We start from the raw sequence: 19,644 nt of genomic DNA, 5'->3' as shown, positions 1-19,644 counted from the left end.
CTGTCCGCCCTCTGTTCTCAACCGCCAGACACCGACCCGCCCGCCCGGGTAAGCAAGCCCATCGCATATTGCATCGACTAGGGCTAGCCTCGCCGCACATGTGCCGACTGACAGAGACGTGACAAACGGGTGAGATCTCGTCCACAGCACGGGAGGTGGTAGCCGCGGCTTGCATTTGCAGATGATGATGATGATGATGTTCCATTTGGGTGGGCATTCAATATCAGATAGGCGCGACGAGGAAAGAATAGAACAGACGACGATCTTTACATACACACTACAACGCACGAGTTGAACCTCCCGCAATTATTTACTTAGGTGGCCAAGGACAGTTACACTGCATATTGTGTAGACCCTCCCTCCACCGCCCCTCGGCCGCTTGGCCGGGCCACCATCCCCGGGTCTCTAGGCATGCGGCCAGAACCCAGCAACAAGCCACAAGAAGGTCGGATGAACGCATGGCCAGCCACGGTCTTTAAAGGGGCGGCGAGTGAATGGTTGCGTATTAGGGCCGTCACAGGCAAATATTTCCTGCTCCTGGAACTAGTAGATCGCACGCTAAATACATTTAGTTACTTAGCTATTCGTAGCGCCTGCACCAAGACATAACCACTAATTTACAACGTGTGCACTGAAAGACACAATCCGTGATAATTCCGTAGTCCGATATCATCGTATGCTTTACAGTTGGGTAGAACAAAAACAGTGGCGATCGGAGCAATCCGCCACATCACTGCATCAACAACTCCATCCGCCCCCAACGTCCATCCCATATGCAGAAACAAGCACCAGCAAGCCCTATCAGAGCCGCCCAGTAGCGCCATCCATACCCATTTCGGCGCTGGTCACACACTTACAGCACCGCGTGTTAAAAGTGCCTACCTCCCTACCACAACGCCCACTCGACACACGCATGGCAGCAACACCCAAATTTGGCAACACCCCGAGAATTAAGGAGCGTATGTTATTGCAGGCCCCTGCTAAGGGCAGGACTCACGGGACGTGCCGCAACGAATAAGGGCCAAAACCCAAAGATATATCCCACATGCATGTCCATCCATCTTCCCCCATCCGTAGGTGGGTGGATAATATAAACGTCCCACCATCCTACCCGTATGTGCCTCTTCCTTCCCAAACGCCTGCGCAGAATGCCGCGAAAGGAAAAAGAAAAAGGAAAAAAAGAGGAAGAGCCGTGAAAACCGAAGATGATGCGCTCCTTTTCCGCTTGACCCCATGCTCAATGACGCAGCACAAATTGCCTCGCCGTCGTTAGTCGACGTTGCCCTGACGGAATGGGGTAGCATCCCGTCAACCAAATATCTGGACCATCCAACGCAACCTCCTGACGATCACCATCACGAATGCCACCCCCTTTCCTGGAGAGGAGAGCCGAGCCGCCGGTATGCTTTCCCCCCTTTCCCAAAGTCATGAGTTCCCCGTCGTAAAAATTCCCGCTGTAGTCGCAGGCGCAACCCGAATGCCCAAATCAAAGCCCCACCCACCCGAACTCGCCTTGGACTCAGCGCACCAAGACCACCACATCCTCATCAGTGGCCGGTCAAAGGTCGATACGTTTAGCCGAGGTTGACGAAGCTGGCAGCGACCGGGGCGTTGGTCGACCCAAAGCTAGAGTTATCGTCCGGGTTTTGATCGCGTGGCCGCGAGCCATTAAGTAGCGGGCAGAGCCTTTTGGGAGGGTCGATGTCAGCAAGATAGTTCGGTGAGACGAGTAGGATTACTCAAAAGAGAGAGGAGACGAAAAGAAAAATAAATAAGGGGAAAAAATAATTAAAAGCCGAAGGCGTGGATTGGGGGTTGGCCGAACTTCTTCGCCGGTACCTCCCATTGTGGTCGTGGTATCCTTTTACTCTGACACAAGGCCAAAATGAGCTTGACTGGAATATCTCCTCGTCGGCCTGTCAACGCCGCCATTGTGAGGCGTGGTTGGCAGCCCGAGGTAGAAGGGTTAGGTTCAGAGATGGATGTATGCTCTGACCCTAATCCCAATTCTCGGCATCTTCCCGAGTAATTTGCCTTTGTTTGCCTTTCCGCCGCGGACACGACTCCACCTCAGCCTGGAAGGCGTTTGGATCCCAGCAACGGGGATCCCAGAAGTCGTCACCCTCACGGGGGTTCTGAGTGGGCCGCCAACTGTCACGTCTTCCAGACTTCTGGTGACTGCTGTAGATGAGGCCCTTCAGGCGGGAGCTGGCTGCTTCCTCTTCCCTTTGTAAGCAGAAGGGGCATACGTACTTCTTATTGGTTTTGATGTGGCCGACCTGGCCACAAGTGGCGCACTTCCGGGTCGTACCAGTCACCTTTTCCGTGGTCGGCTCAGGGGAGCCCTCGTCTCCGGCGGTGCCTCCGTCCCGCATCTTCTGCTGGAGCTTCTTTTGTTTTTCGCGCTTCTTGCGTCGCTCTTTGTTCTTTTCCAGACGCTCTTGCTCAATGCGGGCCCTGTTCAATGTTAGCGCTCGGTGCTTGGGTTGACGATGTGGGCCATGTTACTTACTTTTCGAGAATGAGATCGTCTTTGTCGGGATCGCCAGTAAGTTCTACGTTGTAAATACTGGCCGTCTGTTAGCATAAGTTCTGTTAGGGGGGCGCCGGAGCACTCACTCAATGTTCTCAAACTCCATCTGCCTCCTCCGCTTGCTATATTGGGCAATCACCACCGGATCGTGCACGATTTCTGTAACGGTCTGTATCTGGCCGTCCTCACCCTTCACCTCACGGGTGATCTTCAACTTGCGCCAGTTCAGGCCGCTAGCCTGGCTTTGGCTGACTTGGCTCACACCGTCTGGCAAGACCGCTGGCTGGGCGGCTTGGGGGTGCATGTTAAACCGCTCGTCCTCGTCCTCCTGGGCGAGGACGTCATCATCGTCGTGCTCTTGTGCGTCTTCGAGGCTCTGCTTCTGCCGGGTCCAGATGTCCCGCAGGGACTCCGTGTAGAGGCTATCCTGATTCTTGACGTTGTACATGTGACCGCCGTTCGCCTTGCGCTGCCGTTCTATGGCATCAGCAGAGGTCGCGAGCGGACCATGAAGCTGCTCAAGGAAGCCACCCTTCATAGAGGTTCGCAAATAGCTCACGCCGAGGCCCTTGCCGGTCGGGTCTCCGGGGCCATGGACGGCGATCATAGCTTTACCATGACTCGCGTCGATGAAGGCCTTTGTGAGCCGCCACGGCGCCATTTTATTAGCAAGCGCGTCCGGGGGAAGCTCATCGCCGTCCATCAAGTCGTCGTCCTTGAAGACGGCGTCGTTGACCTCATAGCCCCCGTTCTCAAGCTCATGGGCGCCGATCTGCATCGCGTCAAGGAGGCAAACCTCCTCTGGGCGGACGAGCTCCCGAATTTCAGACTCGGGCATGAGTTCCTCGCCCTCGGGGAGCACCCAGTTCCTTTGCTCCTTACGGAACATAAGAAATTCTTTAAGTTTCTGACGGTTCTGTGACTCGTTGGAGTCGGCAACATGGCGGGTAATATCGGTCAAGGTGACGTTGTCGCTCCGGTGCAGGAGCCGATACGACACCATCTTCAGACGATTCTTGGCGATGTTCGTAACCCGGCGCGAATGCGGCCCGGGCACCTCCATCGAGGGCAGGATTTGGCCGACGACGTAGAGGTGATCGATGTTGCGGAGATACCACGACGAACCGGATTTTCCCGTGCTGCTCCGTCCGAGGATAAAGTCGGTACTCCTGGGGGAGTGCTTGAAGATGGGGGCACGGAACATTTGGTTGTGCAAGGTGGGGACCGTCTCGCCAGGGTGGACTTGGCCGACCATGGCGAAGGGTGAACGGTCCTCGGGCATCAAGATGTAGGGTTCGCCGAGTTCCCGCTTCTCGGGCCTAGCATCGGTCCCTTTAGAGCGACGGTAGTAGTTGATAATCTTTTGGCCCATGCCGAAGTTGGACAGGACAATGGGAATTTCCTCGCAGTACTCAAAGAGGATCGCGGTCGAGTTGTCGTTCATGGTCAGGTCCGAGGAAGATTGGAAGATTTCGGAAATTCGCTTGCCCTTAAGTTGCTTTTTCCTCTTCAGGGTTGGAGGTTTCAGCTTGATCGGGTGGAAAGCGTCCCGACGTGGGTGGAACTGGGGCCGATGGTAACTATGCGGATCGCTGGCAGACAGCTTGACCTTGTAGTAGGGCCACGAGAGCCTCTTTGCCGCCAAGCTGTGTTCGACTGGAATCGAGGCCAGCGTGGCGCGCACCTTGCTCTGGCTGTTCTCCTTCAGAGCGTCGTAGGCGGTATCTGACGAAAAGTTGAAGCGCTGCGACAACTCCCGACCGAGACGGCCGTTGGCCATGCGCACCGTCTTGTGCTGAATCTTGCGTCGTTTAGCAACGCGCTCGGACTCGACATCGTCGATGAGGAGGTAGGGGTCGTTCATATCGAGAATAACGCGCTTTCCCAGCTTGGAAGTAGCCTCCTCAAAGTTGTCAAAGTTGGGTGCCGTGAACCGAGGGATGGGCGGGAGGCCCTTGGGGATCTCCACACGCCGTTTCTTTGCCGCTGGCGCATCGAGAAACATCCTGTCCCAGTCTTCATCATCTCCATCAAGCTCAGTCTTAATGAGCAGGTTGTCGGGGATGTTGCTGGATTGGCTCGGAGGAGAGGCTTGGGCGGAGACGAAATCGCCCAGACTGATCATGGCCTCCCAGTCGTCACATACTAGGGCAATATCGCGAAGAGTGAAACCTCCCACGACCTCGGAATCAGAATCGTCGTCTAGGTTGAAGACCTCGAGGTCCGCCTGCTCCAGGGGCTCGGGCTCCTCGAGGCAAACGAGGCCGCGGGCTTCGGCATCCCGGATTTTCTGATAGACAGATATCGTCGCTGGGCCGGGAATACGGAATAGCTTTTCCTGGTCGGCATCGAGATCCAAGCTGAGCTTTGTCGGCACCAGCGGCTTCGGGGGCTTGGCCGGTTTCTTTGAGATCCAGTGGGCTTGCTTTGGGCGGAGGATCTCGTTCCAGCGAAGAACGGTCTTTTCTTTGAATCCCGGGAACGCTTGCTTTACGGCCTCGGCAAGACTTTCCGCCGGAGGGGGAATGTTCGGGTCCTGGTTCGCATCGCTCGGTTTCGGGCCGTGGTCGAAATTCAGGGCGATGAGTTCCTGTAGAGATGCCTTGTCGGTTTGCGTGCGATCTTCATCGCTGGTATCCATGGGAAGGGGCGACGACGCGAGGCCACCGTTGGCATCTATCGGGGACGAGGGGAGGTTTTCGCCGAAAAGGTCATCGTCATCGTCTTCATTGTTGTTGACCGCGGGCGGGCCGTCGCTGCTCGCGCGGCTCGCGCGGTTCGCAGAGGGTTCCTCATCGGGTAAGTCGTCGTCACTGAGGTCGATATCTTCGTAGTCAACAGCATCGTCGGCCTTGCCGGCTTGGTCGAATGAGGCGCCTTGCTCAATTTTGGACAGGAATTCGCCGACACCGCTGGCAAGCCCCTCTTGAATTTCTTGGATTGCGGCGTTATCGCGGGCTTCCTGCACGCGCCAGTCAACATCGTTGGCGGTGCCAGGCGTGGCGTTGGGCGCGGTGTTCGTCTCAGCCGCCATGGTGATTATCGGTGCCTAGTTGTCGAGTTTCGCGATTGCGCTTCGAGATGCTCCCGGCAGCAGTTACGCGATGCGCAGGAACTAGATCATGATATTTGGGTTCTGGCGCTGACGAGACGTGAAACCCGCGGCGGTTGTTTTCGTTAAGAGAGCGGGGTCGGTCGGTGCAGTGTTGGAGGGAGGGAGTTGTGGCAGGTCGCTCGTTGCAAAGAAATATTCGATCGGGTGCACAATGTTGAAGGCGGAAGGAAGTCGCTGGTTGCAAGTTGCCAAGAAATGGAACGGCTTCGGCGCGGTCACATGTGGGTCCCTGAGCTTCTACCATGCATGGGTCTCACGTTACACCGAGTGAGCGGGGGTCAAATGTCTGTGCACTCGCCGTTTTTGCTTGTTTGTGGAACCAGATCCCCGTTTTAAGTTCGAGCTCGAGCTCGATTCTCGATTTGACTACAATAGCTACCTACAGCGTTGCAGCTTTTAACAATGCACGTACCGCTGCTGCATGGGGCAGCCCACAGGGCGCAGTTTACGTGCATATCAATGCCAGGTTCGATAGATAGTTTCAAAAGAGATTAAGTACCTCATTGACTATTGGATGTTGAGGCCGAGGAATAACCAGACACAGCTTGTGGTGACGAGGATAAGTTAGTGATGAGATGGCCCGAGTCACATAGGTAGCTCTGTTATTAACGTTGACTCGTTAATTCCCCGAAATCGTTGCGTCAAAATCCCGGGACCATGTTGAGGCAGCATCTATGGTGGATCACGACCTGCGGCTTATCCCCGCAGCGTCCTGCTGATGACTCCGACACCTCACCTCGGTTCTCACTTCGTTAGATGATTTTGAACCCAGTAGCTCTCTATCAACAACTGAATCGACCTTGTGAATATGGCTGCACCTAAACCGAGTTCCGAGCTCAAGGAGCAGCTCCGGGCAAAGTTCTTAGGAAAGACGCTCAACGAAGTGCCGACTCCCTCGGTCATTCTGGACCTGGCCAAGGTGGAAGTGAACTGCGAGCGTATGCTTGAAGCAACTGAAAGGTTGGGATTGCTATGGCGAGCTCACATCAAGTCCCATAAGGTGACTCTCAACTACATTATTCCCGTCTCTTGATGGTCTTCGACTGTTCACTAACACCCAAGTAAGACTACCGAGCTCACCCGCCTCCAAGTCGGTGACACTCTCACCACCCCAGTCTCCCTCATCGTCTCCACCATCATCGAAGCAGAAAACATCCTCCCCCTCCTCCAAGAATACCAATCCCACGGCCGATCCGTCAACGTAACCACCCACCCCCACTCTACCCCCTAACCCCCCCTCCCACCACTAAACCAAAACTAACCCACCGCAAACCAGGTCCTCTTCTCCTTCCCCCTCTTCCCCAGCGCCCTCCCGCGCCTGGCCACCTTCATGCACACCCTCGGACCCAACACCCTCTCGCTCATGATCGACCACCCCTCCCAACTAACCACGCTCACCACCCACCCGCTCCCGCACCCGCCGCAAATCTTCCTCAAGATCGACACCTCGTACGGCCGCGCCGGCGTCCCGCCCCACACCCCCGCCTGCTCGGCGCTGATCGCCGCCGCGCTGGAGGCCGAGGGCCGCGGGGTGTGTTCGTTGTTGGGGGTTTATTCGCATGCCGGGCATAGCTATGCGGCGCGCGAGGGGGTGCAGGATGTGTTGGGGTATTTGACGGATGAGTTTCGGGGGTTGGCGGGGGTGGCGAGGGAGATTGTTGCTGGTGCTGGTGGAGAGAAGAAGAAGAAGGGGTTGGTGCTGTCGGTGGGGGCGACGCCGACCGCGACGGTGGTGCAGCAGGAGGGGGTTTTCTCGTCGGAGGCGTCGTCGTCGTCTTCTGGGGGAGGGGAGGTGGGGAGGTTGGTCGAGGAGTTGAAGGGGGAGGGGTTTGCGCTGGAGGTGCATGCTGGGGTTTAGTAAGTTTTGGTGGTGTTGGGAAGGGGAGAGTTATTGTGAAGTATTGGTTGCTAACGGAACGGGGTGGCAGTCCGACGCTGGATATGCAGCAGTTGGCGACGCACGCCAGGGATGCGTCGCTGATGACGGCGGACGATATCGCGATTAGTGTGCTTGCCGAGGTGGCTTCTCGTAAGTACAACACCCACATCCACCCCTCGCCGAGGAGGCACTCATCCTCCAATAGTCTATCCCGACCGCGGCGCAAATGGCACAACCGAGGCTCTCATCAATGCTGGCACGCTCGCCCTCGGGCGCGAGCCCGTTACAGACAAGGGCAAAGTTCCCGGGCAGGACTACGCAGGTTGGGGGTTCATTATGCCCTGGGGTTTGGACAACCCGGTGCCGGGCCCGGATTTCCCCCGGGTTCATGACGGCTGGCGGGTTGGACGCATCAGCCAAGAGCACGGTATTTTGACCTGGCAGGGGAACGGAGACGAGGTCCCGCTCCAGTACGGGCAGAGAGTCCGGGTGTGGCCTAACCATAGCTGCATCGCTGGTTCCGGTTTCGACTGGTATTTGATCGTCGATAGCAGGAACAAGGGCCGCGAAAGCGAAGTGGTGGATGTCTGGCCGAGATGGCGCGGATGGTGAGCGACGAATTCGCCAGTAGCTCCGGCAAATACGGTTATCAGCCAGCAGCCACAGGTAACAGAAACGCCAATTTTTAACAATGGGTCATGGATAACTGTATGATGCTGCGTAACACCAGCCCTTTTGCCCAAGACCGGTTTTACCTGTCCATTAACCTGAACTCCCCCAGACGCCTCTTCGAAACCTTGAGCGTAATAATCAACGACCTCCGGCCACCCTTACTGCCCCCTGTCCATCTCTCCGACAACCCCCTTGCAAGCCAAGTCATGCATCTTGATTATGTCCCCGAATAAGTGTTGCGCTCTCGACGTGCCACCTACTTGCAACGCTTCTCCACAATGCCCGGTCCATTCTCGTCGTATTCCTTCTTAGAGATCCACATCTGGTGGAATGTGCCCAGGCTGGCCAGGATACTGCCTCCAATCCAAGCACCGAACCTCCTCTCGCTCGTCAGACCAGCCGCATGTATCTTGATTTTAAGGCCTGGGTACATGGCTGTGAGTTCGTGGTTCAGGCGATCATTGAACCCGTTGAGCAGGCTCGTGCTTCCGGTCACCACAACGTGGCCTAGCAGGTTAGGTCGCAGGTCGACATCGACTCCGTCCAGCGCCGCCTTGATCAGGGCGGGGATCGTCTGCGCCTTCGTCAAACCTGGCTCATCGCCGACCGCCGGAAAGGCGGCGCTCTCGTCCCACATGCCCTCAGCTACGCGGTAACGCTGCTCGCGCCACATCTGGTTGAACCCGTCGGGCATCTCAAACACGCGACCGGGTTGGCTTCTAGCGTAATCTTCGTTCCCCGGTGCCGTGTAACGGCCAGGCCCGCGCCATACCTCGACGACTGACTCCTTGAACTCAGTGAGGACGCGCTCCTCTTCGAAGGCGCGGAATGAATCGGCGATGGGGAAGTCAAACGTCTTCAGCCTGGCATCTGCGGGCGCGCCAGCCTCGACGGGCTTCTTGTTCTCAACCATGAAACTTGGGACGACGTCGACTTTTGGGTCGCCGCTCTCCCACATGGAGCGGATCTGGCCGCTCAGCCAGACACCAGCAGCCGGCGACCGCTGGACTGACCTCTTGAGGACCATGCCGTCGTGAACTGCTGTGACGCTCGTGTTGGCCCCGCCGACATCGATGACGAGGGCGGTGGCTTTCCCGGCGGCAAATGCGGCCAACACAGGGGCTCGGCTGAGCCAGAAGGCGGGACAGCCCCAGCTCTCCATGCTTATTTCAATTGCCTTCTCGCGGGCCTTGGCCGAGTTCCAAGGCGCCTCAGTCATAAGCAAGGGGTTTTCGGCCAGCGGCTTCTCGAACGCGTCGGTGGCATCCTCGCTTTCTCCCATCTCCACGTCGCCGTCGTTGTCGCCCACGTTAAGGCCGTTCTTGCTCGGAGGGGTAGGCCGCGGGGGCTGCAGGCGCTGGACGAGCACATGTTCCCAGACACGGGTGGCGGCGTCCCAATCCTCGACGACGCTGTCGCGGTTCATGTAGTTGCGCACTTCGATGCCGGCGCGCGGGGCGATGCTCGGGTCGCCAAACAGATCGCGGCCGTTGACGTGGATGTATGAGGATGGAATGACCTGTTTGGGTATCTCCTCGCCCGCAAACCCCGCGCGGGTGTTGCAGTAGCCGGGATCGAGCACAAGCGCGGAGACCTCATCTAGCGATGGTTCGTTAGCAATTGGGGCGGCGACTGAGAAGCTCTCATGGCAGCTCACCTCCCCCGTAGATGTCGGTCGGCTGCACCGACGACGACAGCGGCTGCTGTGACATATTGAGGAGTATCTGGTCGGTAATGTAGACGGAATTTATAATCCTAGGACGTCGTATCGGTAATGTGAGCGGAAATAGAATCGCAACGGGTGTTTTTACGACCGTGTTCTTGATGGTGGTTTCAAACAAGTCGCTCCAATCGAGGCTCCTCCAAATTCAAGCACTCACTCAGTTGAACGCGACGAGGTGAGGGACGGGAGGTGTGGGGCAGGAGCTTGGGGCTTGGCATCGAGTGAAAGCCAAGGTTCCATCCATCTTTGGGGGTGCTCAGTCCGAGGTTGGAAACTCGGGTGGGAGTTCTTACATCTACATAAAAGTCCGAGTAAGGAAACAAAACAAGGCTAGCTAGAGGCCCAAATGAGTATATTTATCCTCCTTACTTTTCGTTATCCCCTTTGCTTCCTCCGTTTCTTCTTCTTTTTTCCTAAGTTGTTTTGTTTCTTGACTTTTAATTCCATTGGGTTTCTTTTTTCTATTTCATTAGTTATTACCTACCTAGTTTCTTTTTCTTTTTTTTTCTTTTTTCTCCCTCTTTCCTCTTTTCATTTTGTTTTCTCTTTCCTTTCTTTGAGTTCAACATCTTTCTACGTATAACCAGAGGGTGAGCGCTAGGTCGCGAACTCATCCATGGATAAAGTTACAAAATTCCAAGTCAAAATTCCAAGTCACTCAGTGTAATACCATTTATCGCATATATGGGAAAGCACATTGTCCTGTCTACCTACACTAACCTTTTTTTTCCTTCCCTCCGGATTTGCCACAACGATTCAGGTTCAACCACTGGACACGGCAAGGCCAAGTGATAAATGGCATCGCCGTGAGATTCAATGGCGTCCTGAACATGTTGCTTTGTGACCAGTAGCGGGCGTGAACAACCCTCCGCGGCCACGCGTTCCCACACTTCCACCACCCGAGGGCTGAGGTCCATCTCCCACGTACCACGCCAGGTGAGATAGGCGTAGTTTTGGTCCGTGTGGTAGATGAACGCACACGCATTCCCTTCCTGGCCATTCCAGATCGCCAGAGACCGCAGCCTCGGCATCCGCAGCGCCGTGATGCCGGCCCTGTAAAGCAAATCGTCGATGAGCTCCCGGTGCCCCCAACTGTGGCAAAGGAGCTGCGACGTGAGGGCGAGAGACTCGAGGCGCGGCCAAGTCCAGGACGGCAGGCAAGCGCCCAAGAAGTCCTCGGCGTTCACTAGATACGACACCGAGAGCTGTTCGAGGTTGCAGCTTCTGGAGGCAAAGGCCGCGCCAACTCGTGGATCTGCGACCCGGACGGCCTCTACCTGTTTGTCCATGGGCACACCAGCGTTTGGATTTCGGTCTGCCATTAGTATCGTAGCAAGGCTGTCGCTAAAATCTTCAAAGACGGAAATCTTCTTGAGAGCGTTGGGAAGACGTTCGACGGTAAGGGTAAAAACTACAACCAGGATTTAGGAATCGAACGAATGATGCAAGAAAGGGGTCACAAGGTGTCCGCTTACAGCCGTCAAACACATCTCTGGGCCAGTTCTCCCATTGCCGCCACGGCTCGTAAACCAGGTGCTCCAAGGTGTTCAGCCTCCTCAACAAAAAATTAAAGGAATGAGGGGCAAGCGAGCGCCGCAAACACCGGCGTATGATGAAGCGCGTGATGCTACGAACAATAGGAATATGTTCTTTGGTATCAAATATAATCATCGAGAAGAGCCTCGGGATGGCCGCCGCAGGAGGCGGGACCACTTGTTGACCGTTAATCTAGCCGTGCCCCGGATCATCCGTCTTGTAGTTGTCGTCATTGTTGACATCCGCATTAGAGGTAAAATAGAAGTTCTTGAACCAGTGTTCTCTATCGCTGGGAGAATAGGCGTTAAGCTCCAACGTAATCCCGTTGGGAAGGCTGTTGTTTGTTGCATGTATCTGCCGCCTCTCCCAGGTGCTGATGATCCGTAATAGCTTCCGGACCCCGTGATTAATAGACTGGGTATCTTCTTCGTTGCTGCAGCATAGAATTTCTGCGGCTTCTCTTATACATTCCCGGCACGAGTATCTAGATAGCTCGATTTCAAACTGGATATACCGAATGAGGTGCCGGTGCCGAAGGATCAAACGTCCGAAGTCATCGAGGCAGGAAGGCCGCAACTTGAGCTGACGGAAATTTTCTTTTGCGAGGACCGATTGCCACTCCTTGCAGACGGAGGCCAACGAAGCCCACCGCTTGTGCTTCTGCTGTGCAATCGCCTCGAGAATCATGAGGCGGATTTCGGCGGGCAGGGATGCCCAGGGGGGGATTTAGCCCTCGTTGAGGCTCGAAGTATCATTCCATGGCATCGTCTGAGAACGCGGGATCCGTTCGCCATGATGAGAACTTGGAAGGAAAGGGAGTGACCGAAGGCTGGGGGATCGGTGGGCGATATGAATGAAGGTCCCGACAGAGGTTTCTGGTAATATTCGGGCAACAAGTGATCGACTTGTGGTGCTAGTCACAGGTGATAATTGGAATGGTACGAACGAAAAGGATGTGCGCGAGGGAAGGACTGAGGGGAGGCGGCCGAGCTTGGCCGTCTGATATATAGGTGCCAGACACTTGATCATTACATCATCACCCGGGATGACCTCGGGTTGTGCATACTTCTAGTGGTGTGCACTGCCTAGATGCAGCACTAGACTCAAACTCTCTATCATGGCATAAATTCATAAAGGGGTATCATCATTGACGTATCCTTACGTACCTATCTTCCTTTTGCATCGGGATGATAGTCCCTTTCCAACGCTGTGCAAGCAATACCCAAACTATATCCTCGTGATCCCCACGTCCTCATCCTCCAGCTCACTATCCCAATCCCTCCCTTCCCCATACAGCACCTCACACACTCCCGCTAGCGGCACATCCATGACCGCATCCGTCCCCTCATTCCACACCTCCCTCCAGTTCAACTTGACACCCTCTCCAGGACCCGCCCCTGACCCCAACCCCGACCCCCCCCCATCCTTCGTAACCGTCCCCCTCCTCCTCCGCCCGCCACCCTCCCTCCTCTTCTTCTCCCCCCTCACAATCCTCCCCTTCGAATCCACCACCGCCACCATCGCCGCCTCGTCCACCACCGTCTCCACACTCTCCAGCGGCAGCGTCAAGATCTCCAAATTATACCCCGCGAGCGCCACGTAGATGTACACCAGCAGCATGACCAAAAAACTCGGAATCGCGAGCGACCACCAGCGGTTGGGGTAGTAGTAGATGCCGAGCGCGTGTAAAAAGGGCGACGGCAGGTAGCTCCACAACAGGTACACCAGGAAGAAGAGCGAGCTGAACAGGTACAGCACGAAGCCGTAGTACTCGTACGTCGGCACCTTGGGGCGCGCGCGCGGGACCGGCTCGCCCGGGTGTCCGTTCCCACCACCGCCACCGCCGCCGCCTGCTGTGGTGGAGGTGCCTGCGCCGCCGTTGTTGTGTCCGTGTCCGTGGCCATGGCCGTCGTCGTCTGACGCGTCGGGGGTGGTGGGGCGGGACGGGCGGAGGAGGGAGGTTAGGGAGGGTGATGGCGGGAGGGGGGTTGGCGGCCGGCCGTAGAAGGGCGGCGCGAAGGTGTGCTGGGTGAAGGGTGGTTGTGGGGGCCGCCGCCGCCGCGGGTTGTTGTTGTCATCGTTGTTGTCGTCGTCGTCTTCTGATTCGGAGCCGGACCCGGAGGAGTAGGATTGTTCTTCGTCGTCTTCGTTGGGGAGGTGCTCGTCGGTGGAATTGGGATCGTGGTCGGGGTTGAGATTGCTTGAGCCGGACGAATCTTGTCGGGCAAACGGCCGGTTTCCGTTTAATGCGGGAATGCGGACGACATCTTCGTCAACTTCTTCCTCCGAGATTACTGGCATGGTGCTGCCATTGACATGTGTGGTGTTGTCTACGAGGTTGAGAATTGGATGTTTCGTGGTCGCATGTGCAACATTGAAACATTGAATAACCTAAGGTACCTTAGGTACCTAGGTTGCCAAGCAGCCAAGGGGGTGCTCAGCAGCGGCCAGCCCCACTGATCGGCAACCAGGAAGCAATGCCAGGGCAGCAACAACAACAGCAACCACTGTGGGCCCTGTAAATTCTCCAGGCGAGAGCCCCTTTTCTCAACAATAACAAGGCAGCCAAATCACACCTGGGTAATTTCACAGTATCTGATGAACACAATCCAATTCGAAATTCAAGAATTTGTAAAGGGTTTACGCCGCATAATTAACATATCGCCCAGACTACATACAACCAAACCACCTACCCCGTCTACCCTACCCATCAATAGGACACCGGTACTCCGTCTCCTTTCCTTGCCCATCCTTCGCCAGCAGTGCTTCCAGACAGCTCTGATGGTAAATATGCCTGCACGCGAGTAAAACCAGCGGCCCCAAAACCGGCGGTTGATCCTTCTTGGTGGCACTCACCGCCCCCTCCGCCCCCCCCTCTCTCGGGTCCCGTTTCCCCTCCTCACCCCCTTCATTCCCACCCTCCCCTTCCTCATCACCCTGCCTCAACCTCGGACTCAAGTCCTTCCCTTTCCCTTTCCCTTTCCCAACATACATCTCCTCCTCCTCCTGCTCCTCCCTCACACCTCCCACCGCAGCAACAACAGCAGCAGCACCACCCACACCCGCACCACTCACACCACCCCCCAACCCCCTCCCTCTCCCCATCCTCCCCACCCTCCTCCTCTCCTCCGCCGCCTCCCACGCCTCATACACCCCCCTCCCCCCTTGCACCCCAGGCCCCCAAACCCTACGCGCACAAGCCTCACACGTCGACCCGCGGGGCCGCCACCCCCGCTGGCGCAGCTCGACGGCGCGGGCGACGCTGACGAACAGCGAGCGGTCGAGCAGGCGGTTGGAGAGGCGCAGGATGGACTCCTCGTAGGCGTACGCCGAGAAGACCGACGCCAGCACGGCGCGCAGGTCGGCTAGGCTGGGCGAGGCGGCGGCGGCGCGGGTGAGGAAGGCGCGTAGGATGCGCAGGAAGGCGAGGTTCGTGCCGAGGCCGGTTGTGGGGGTGGCCGTTGTGGTTGGGGCTGTTTTTGTTGTTCTGGTTGCGGTGGTGGTTGTTGTGGTGGAGGCGGAGGTTGAGTTGAGGAGGGCGGTGAAGGTGGTTTGGACGAGGCCGCGGAGGAGGGTGAGAAGCTTGTTGGTGTCGAGCGGGGGTGGATGGTGGGCGTCACCGTTGGTAGGAGAAAGGGGGTCCTGTGGCGGGTTGGCTTGCAACGCCGACGATAGCCGTCTTGTGATCTGGACTGCTGTATCGATCAGGTCGAGCCAGAGGTTTTCATCAGCGGAGAGTGCCCCGTCGGGTGGCGGTTTTTGCCCTCGCCAGCCCGAATTCGCTGCTCGCGCGGTCTTGCTCTGCCCCTGACACAGCCAGATGCCTACCAAAACGAACTTCCGCAGGCCTTGCACCAGATCCTCGGCGGATGCCTGTACGTCCCGGGCATCGTCCTGGGACCCGGTAAGAAGACCCTGCAGAGCCGACTCGAGCGTCTCAAGGTGTTTGACCAACCGGGCCATGGCTTCTTGAATCTGGCCGTCTTTTGCCATGAGAATAACCGCCGCGTCGATCACGCCCGTTTCCTCCATTGTTGGGAGCAGCTGTTCTAACCTCAGGTTCGAGGACTGGACTAGACCGACGTAGTCCGAGACGTGGTCCGGATCAAACTGGCACATTAGACGCAGGTATTGCTCCACCAGGTCCCTGTCTGTTGAGCGGCCGAGAGTGGTTTCCTTTTCCGGCTCCAGTATTGTCTTTAGGTAGGCGTACTGTAGACCTGGCTGTTGGGTCGCCGAGTCTAACACGTGTTGATGCAGCTCAGGGGCGTGCTTGGCGATGGTTGTCGCTGTCATTCCGGGATCGAGATACACCAATTCCGCAGAATGTTCCTTGATGACTTGGTGGATGTCTTGGACCTGGCGTTGCGTGAGACCTGCCTGTGGCCGCAGATGGAGATCGATGCAGTTAAAAACGTCTTCCTGGTCTTCTGGGTCTTCAAAGTAGGTGTGAATGAGCTTCCCGTACTGCTTGTCCCCTCTGTAAATACGCTTCAGGATGCGGTAAAAGCTAGCTTCCTTGAACAGCGGTATGAGTTCAGCAACATCCGGTGGTTGGTACACTGACAGCAGATACTCGGCGCTGAGCTGAGCATCCTCAGCCAGGTCCTGCCCCGGGTATTTGCAAAGCCCGACCAGGACCTTGGTCAGCGTCGAGCCAGGGAACAAGAGGTATTGCGGGTACTTCGGCAGGTTCCTGGCGATGAACATATCCAGGTAGATTGTTTCATTGGGCGTAAAGTCGGACGAATTCATAATCTCCATCAAGATCGAGACGATGTACTGCCGATTTACCGTCAGACCAAAGATCTGCTCTTCGGGTAGATCACGGCCGGCGCTGCCGCCCGACTTTTCGGGTGAGTCATTGAGGAACGAATCCTCAAACGCTTCGTTGAGAGCGCTTAAGAAGCTTGCGGCGTCAAAGTTCAAAACCAGCCGAAGGTACGGGAACGAGGGCTCCTCAGACCGGTTCGGTCTTGTCAGAAGCCGCTTGTTGCTGCCTTTCGGCCATGTGATGCTCTTGCCCGAGAAAAGCAGCCAGTAGAGCTCGGCTTTTGCCTGTTGTGCGACGTCTTCCGGAAGGGCCTCGCCGGTTGGGTAAACTCGTCCGGTGAGGACGTAAGAGAGATATGGAAAGATCTTCAGAGCGTTCACGCCGTATATCTCGGCGTCCATCTGGCTGCCCGACGCCTGCCCGTTCTGCATCAATGGTACCAGTAGCGAGAGCAGGTCAAACAGTGGCGTGACGAAATCGCTCAGTGCCTGGTTCCAAACGTACAGCAACGCATCATACAGACCATGCTGCTTGCAAAGTACCGTGATCTGGTCCAGGTCGAGGGTAGCCGTATTCATGTGGCAGATCATCTCCTCTAGCCGGCTTTCCCAACTCTTGGTGACAAAATGCGTGATCAATGCCTTCACAACAACCGGGGGGACTGCAGTGATGGACCCGTCGAGAATGTAGAGTTCCAGAGCCTCGAGGAAAATACCCTCCACGCCAGCCTCTTCGTACCATTCGTACATCTCGTAGAAAAGGAAATCAATGTCCCCCACACTCAGACAGGCTACAAAGCACGTCTCAGAGAGTTCTTGAAAATGGTGGTCATCAGTCGATTCCCTGTTCTTTTGCCTTTGGCCAAAGGCGTATTTTAGTGAGGCTCTCATGATCTCCATCAACCTGTCCTGAACCATGGAGTGCCTTAGTTTGGTGTCCTCCGGTAGTCCGACCGTGAGCTTGTTGGCGTCTCCCTTGTAGTAGGACGTTGCGAGTGTGATAGCACCAACATAGTCGCCATTCTCCATGAGTGCGATAAGCCGGTCAGCCCAGTTAGACAAGGCTCCTATTGATATGTCGTTAAGCCCAAGGAGGAAGAGTCGGCCTTTGTAAGTCCTGAAGCTCATATAGAATGCGTCAGCAACAACGCCGTGCATCGAGGGATCTTCCTCGTCGAGCTGCTCCACCAAGGTATTGAGCTGCTTCGAGAACAGGTCGACGTGATAGATATGTTTGTGGATAAGGTCAAAGGCCTCGGTCATGCGCATACTTCGGTCTTCGAGGACAATGAGCCGCTGAGAAATGGTCAGCACAGTCAAAACTGACCGGCTTAGCCATTGCACTGCGACAATAGCTTCTTCGCACTTCCACCGACTCCGTGCCCGGAATCTCAGGCTTGGTGGTTTATCCTTGTCCTCCGATGGGACCTCGTCAATATCCAGAACGGTCAGGACATTGGACCAGCAGTACACCAGCTTGACTTTGGAGATTTGACTTCCTGTGACGGGATCCGCTACTTTCAGTTTGACACCGGGGAACCAGGCCAAACATCCCGTCAGAGCACTGTGGGCAGCAACTTCCTTCGGTCGCGCGGATTTGTGTTGAGTCTGAGCAATAGGGGTAGTAGATACGATGACGAGCAGGTAGGGCGTAAGCATCGCGGTCAGCCCCAAGCCATCGGTAGCCATCTCAACGTTTCCGAGAGGCAATGAGGCAAACGCTAGGACGGTGCTTGGCTTCAGCGTTTTCCCAGGCGGGGGTTTCGAGTCCGGGTACCGGCCCAATATCCGCGTCGTTTTGACTGTTCTTCCCAGTGCTCCCGTACCCCTAGTCGCGAGATGCGAGAAGGCCATTCCTCGGTCATCGGCAGAGACCAGAGCCGTGTGTCGGGTGCCGAGGAAGCCCAAGTGGGTAACTTTGACGTTCGGCACATGGCCATCGGCCGATTTACCGGTTTGGTGCACCGGGTCCAAGTGCGGGATACTAAGAAACGGCCTCCCAGCAGCTCGCGAGGTGTCCCACGTAAATATGTTGCCGTTCGCGTGCCCACCGGCGATGGTGGTATGATCTGCGGATATTGCGATTGCAGTAATGGGGCCGGATTCAACGGCTGAGAAAGGTCAGTATCGAGGTGCACAAGAACGAAATAATGGCCTAACCTTTGGTCCCGGGACCTATTATCATCTTGATGTTCTGATTGTAGTCGAACATCAAGATGATGCCTTTCGAAGTGCCCAATACTATGGTGGCCGAGATTGCAAGACACGTTGGAGTCCCAAAGTTCCTCTTGCCCGCCTCGGAAAACACCTGCCCATTAAGCTTCTTCAGCTTTGTCCAGCGCACAACCTCCCATGGTGGTGACGGTGTTTCGGTGTCCCCTGGGTCTAGTAGCAACTGGCTGCTCATCGATACGTTCCGGCTGTGGGTGGATGGGAACGCGGGGGACGAGGGTCTTGGCGAGGAGAGGTATGGCGAGGTGATGCGGGACTGGAATCTTTGGTCGAAGGGTCGGAAGGAAGGCGTAGGACTGGCTATGCCAGGGCGAGAGGCGAGAGAGGGGTGTAGGCTGCTGCCGGGGGAGGAGATCACGGAACCCTGCATTAGGCGTGCGCCATTAGTAGCCGTTCTACCACAACCATCCCAACCCAAAGTAGTTACCTGTATAGAGGGCGAATCATCCGGAACGGAGAGCATGGAGCCCATGGGACTAGCCGCACGCCGGGGTATGGCATCGGTCGAACCATCTTCTGATGGCGTCTCGTGCTCTACTTGGAGCAGTTCTCGATAGCGATGTGCGATGGAGCTAGGACCTGCAGGGAGGGCAGAGGACTCAATGCCAGTATTCCCCTCCTCTTCCAGAAGGTCGGCAATGTGGTCCTCATCTCTGTCGCCTTTTACTGTCTCTTGGTCGCTCGTCGAGCTCGAATCCTGGTCGTCTGCTCGGGGCAGCTCTGGTTCGTCGGCCATGGCGTCCGTGGAGCCACCCTCCTCCCGGGGTTGACTCAAATTCATCGGGCGTCAGGGGCGAAAGGCATTGCTCCAAGGAGGCCAGTTAGGTAGCTTGAGAAAGTAGGAAGGCGAGAAGCCTAGCTTCGTCGAGTTCGCGATTCGGCCAAGGACATGGGATGGCGCGGCTTTTGGCCTGGGTAGGGTTCGGCGCTCGCTGAACGTTGGGTGGTGGAGCTTCCAGTAGCGGCTTAGGAAACGCGATATATTCGGCGAATAGACTGAACACAAAAGGGTCAAACTTGTTTGGTGTTTTGGCGCATTGGGGATGCTGCGAGTCCAGACATGCATCAATGGATGGATGCCAAGCAACTGCGCAGCTCCCTGCAGCCCCAATCATAGGCCCACCAACGCCGCTGGACCTGGTGGGGGGAGCAGTTGATCGGCTGCAAGGCTGGCTGGGGCC

At 56.4% G+C, this 19,644-nt stretch overlaps 6 protein-coding genes across 6 annotated transcripts; 1 reads left to right on the top strand and 5 right to left on the bottom strand.

Annotated features, from left to right (window-relative positions):
* Positions 1 to 1,714: 1,714 nt before the first annotated feature.
* On the bottom strand, positions 1,715 to 5,825 carry F5144DRAFT_51717 (uncharacterized protein). The gene is made up of 3 exons (XM_066786637.1): positions 2,620 to 5,825; positions 2,513 to 2,569; positions 1,715 to 2,457 (listed from the first exon to the last, which is right to left on the bottom strand). The coding sequence occupies exons 1-3, from the start codon at positions 5,565 to 5,567 to the stop codon at positions 1,998 to 2,000; spliced, it is 3,465 nt and encodes a 1,154-aa protein (XP_066648876.1). The 5' UTR covers positions 5,568 to 5,825; the 3' UTR covers positions 1,715 to 1,997.
* Positions 5,826 to 6,008: 183 nt separating this feature from the next.
* On the top strand, positions 6,009 to 8,211 carry F5144DRAFT_556568 (putative serine dehydratase domain-containing protein). The gene is made up of 5 exons (XM_066787985.1): positions 6,009 to 6,648; positions 6,715 to 6,849; positions 6,925 to 7,505; positions 7,577 to 7,677; positions 7,733 to 8,211. The coding sequence occupies exons 1-5, from the start codon at positions 6,457 to 6,459 to the stop codon at positions 8,137 to 8,139; spliced, it is 1,416 nt and encodes a 471-aa protein (XP_066648875.1). The 5' UTR covers positions 6,009 to 6,456; the 3' UTR covers positions 8,140 to 8,211.
* Position 8,212: 1 nt separating this feature from the next.
* F5144DRAFT_502655 (actin family) lies at positions 8,213 to 10,074 on the bottom strand. The gene is made up of 2 exons (XM_066786408.1): positions 9,857 to 10,074; positions 8,213 to 9,798 (listed from the first exon to the last, which is right to left on the bottom strand). Exons 1-2 carry the CDS (start codon positions 9,909 to 9,911, stop codon positions 8,456 to 8,458), a joined length of 1,398 nt encoding a protein of 465 aa, XP_066648874.1. The 5' UTR covers positions 9,912 to 10,074; the 3' UTR covers positions 8,213 to 8,455.
* A 410-nt stretch (positions 10,075 to 10,484) lies between these two features.
* Positions 10,485 to 11,691, bottom strand: F5144DRAFT_589022 (uncharacterized protein; the record flags this gene model as incomplete). The annotated part of the gene is made up of 4 exons (XM_066789994.1): positions 10,485 to 10,531; positions 11,016 to 11,333; positions 11,398 to 11,477; positions 11,633 to 11,691. 4 exons carry the CDS (start codon positions 11,689 to 11,691, stop codon positions 10,485 to 10,487), a joined length of 504 nt encoding a protein of 167 aa, XP_066648873.1.
* A 777-nt stretch (positions 11,692 to 12,468) lies between these two features.
* F5144DRAFT_523870 (PIG-P-domain-containing protein) lies at positions 12,469 to 13,817 on the bottom strand. The gene has a single exon (XM_066786778.1). The coding sequence runs from the start codon at positions 13,757 to 13,759 to the stop codon at positions 12,686 to 12,688; it is 1,074 nt and encodes a 357-aa protein (XP_066648872.1). The 5' UTR covers positions 13,760 to 13,817; the 3' UTR covers positions 12,469 to 12,685.
* A 192-nt stretch (positions 13,818 to 14,009) lies between these two features.
* On the bottom strand, positions 14,010 to 19,544 carry F5144DRAFT_637551 (Golgi CORVET complex core vacuolar protein 8-domain-containing protein). The gene is made up of 3 exons (XM_066792664.1): positions 18,891 to 19,544; positions 18,392 to 18,827; positions 14,010 to 18,342 (listed from the first exon to the last, which is right to left on the bottom strand). Exons 1-3 carry the CDS (start codon positions 19,242 to 19,244, stop codon positions 14,162 to 14,164), a joined length of 4,971 nt encoding a protein of 1,656 aa, XP_066648871.1. The 5' UTR covers positions 19,245 to 19,544; the 3' UTR covers positions 14,010 to 14,161.
* Positions 19,545 to 19,644: the final 100 nt, after the last annotated feature.

Source organism: Chaetomium tenue (assembly GCF_020726465.1).
Source record: "Chaetomium tenue strain MPI-SDFR-AT-0079 chromosome Unknown F5144scaffold_1, whole genome shotgun sequence".
Classification (NCBI taxonomy): Eukaryota; Fungi; Ascomycota; class Sordariomycetes; order Sordariales; family Chaetomiaceae; genus Chaetomium; species Chaetomium tenue.
Note: the sequence above shows the minus strand (reverse complement) of the source record. Positions and strands in the feature narration are given on the sequence as shown.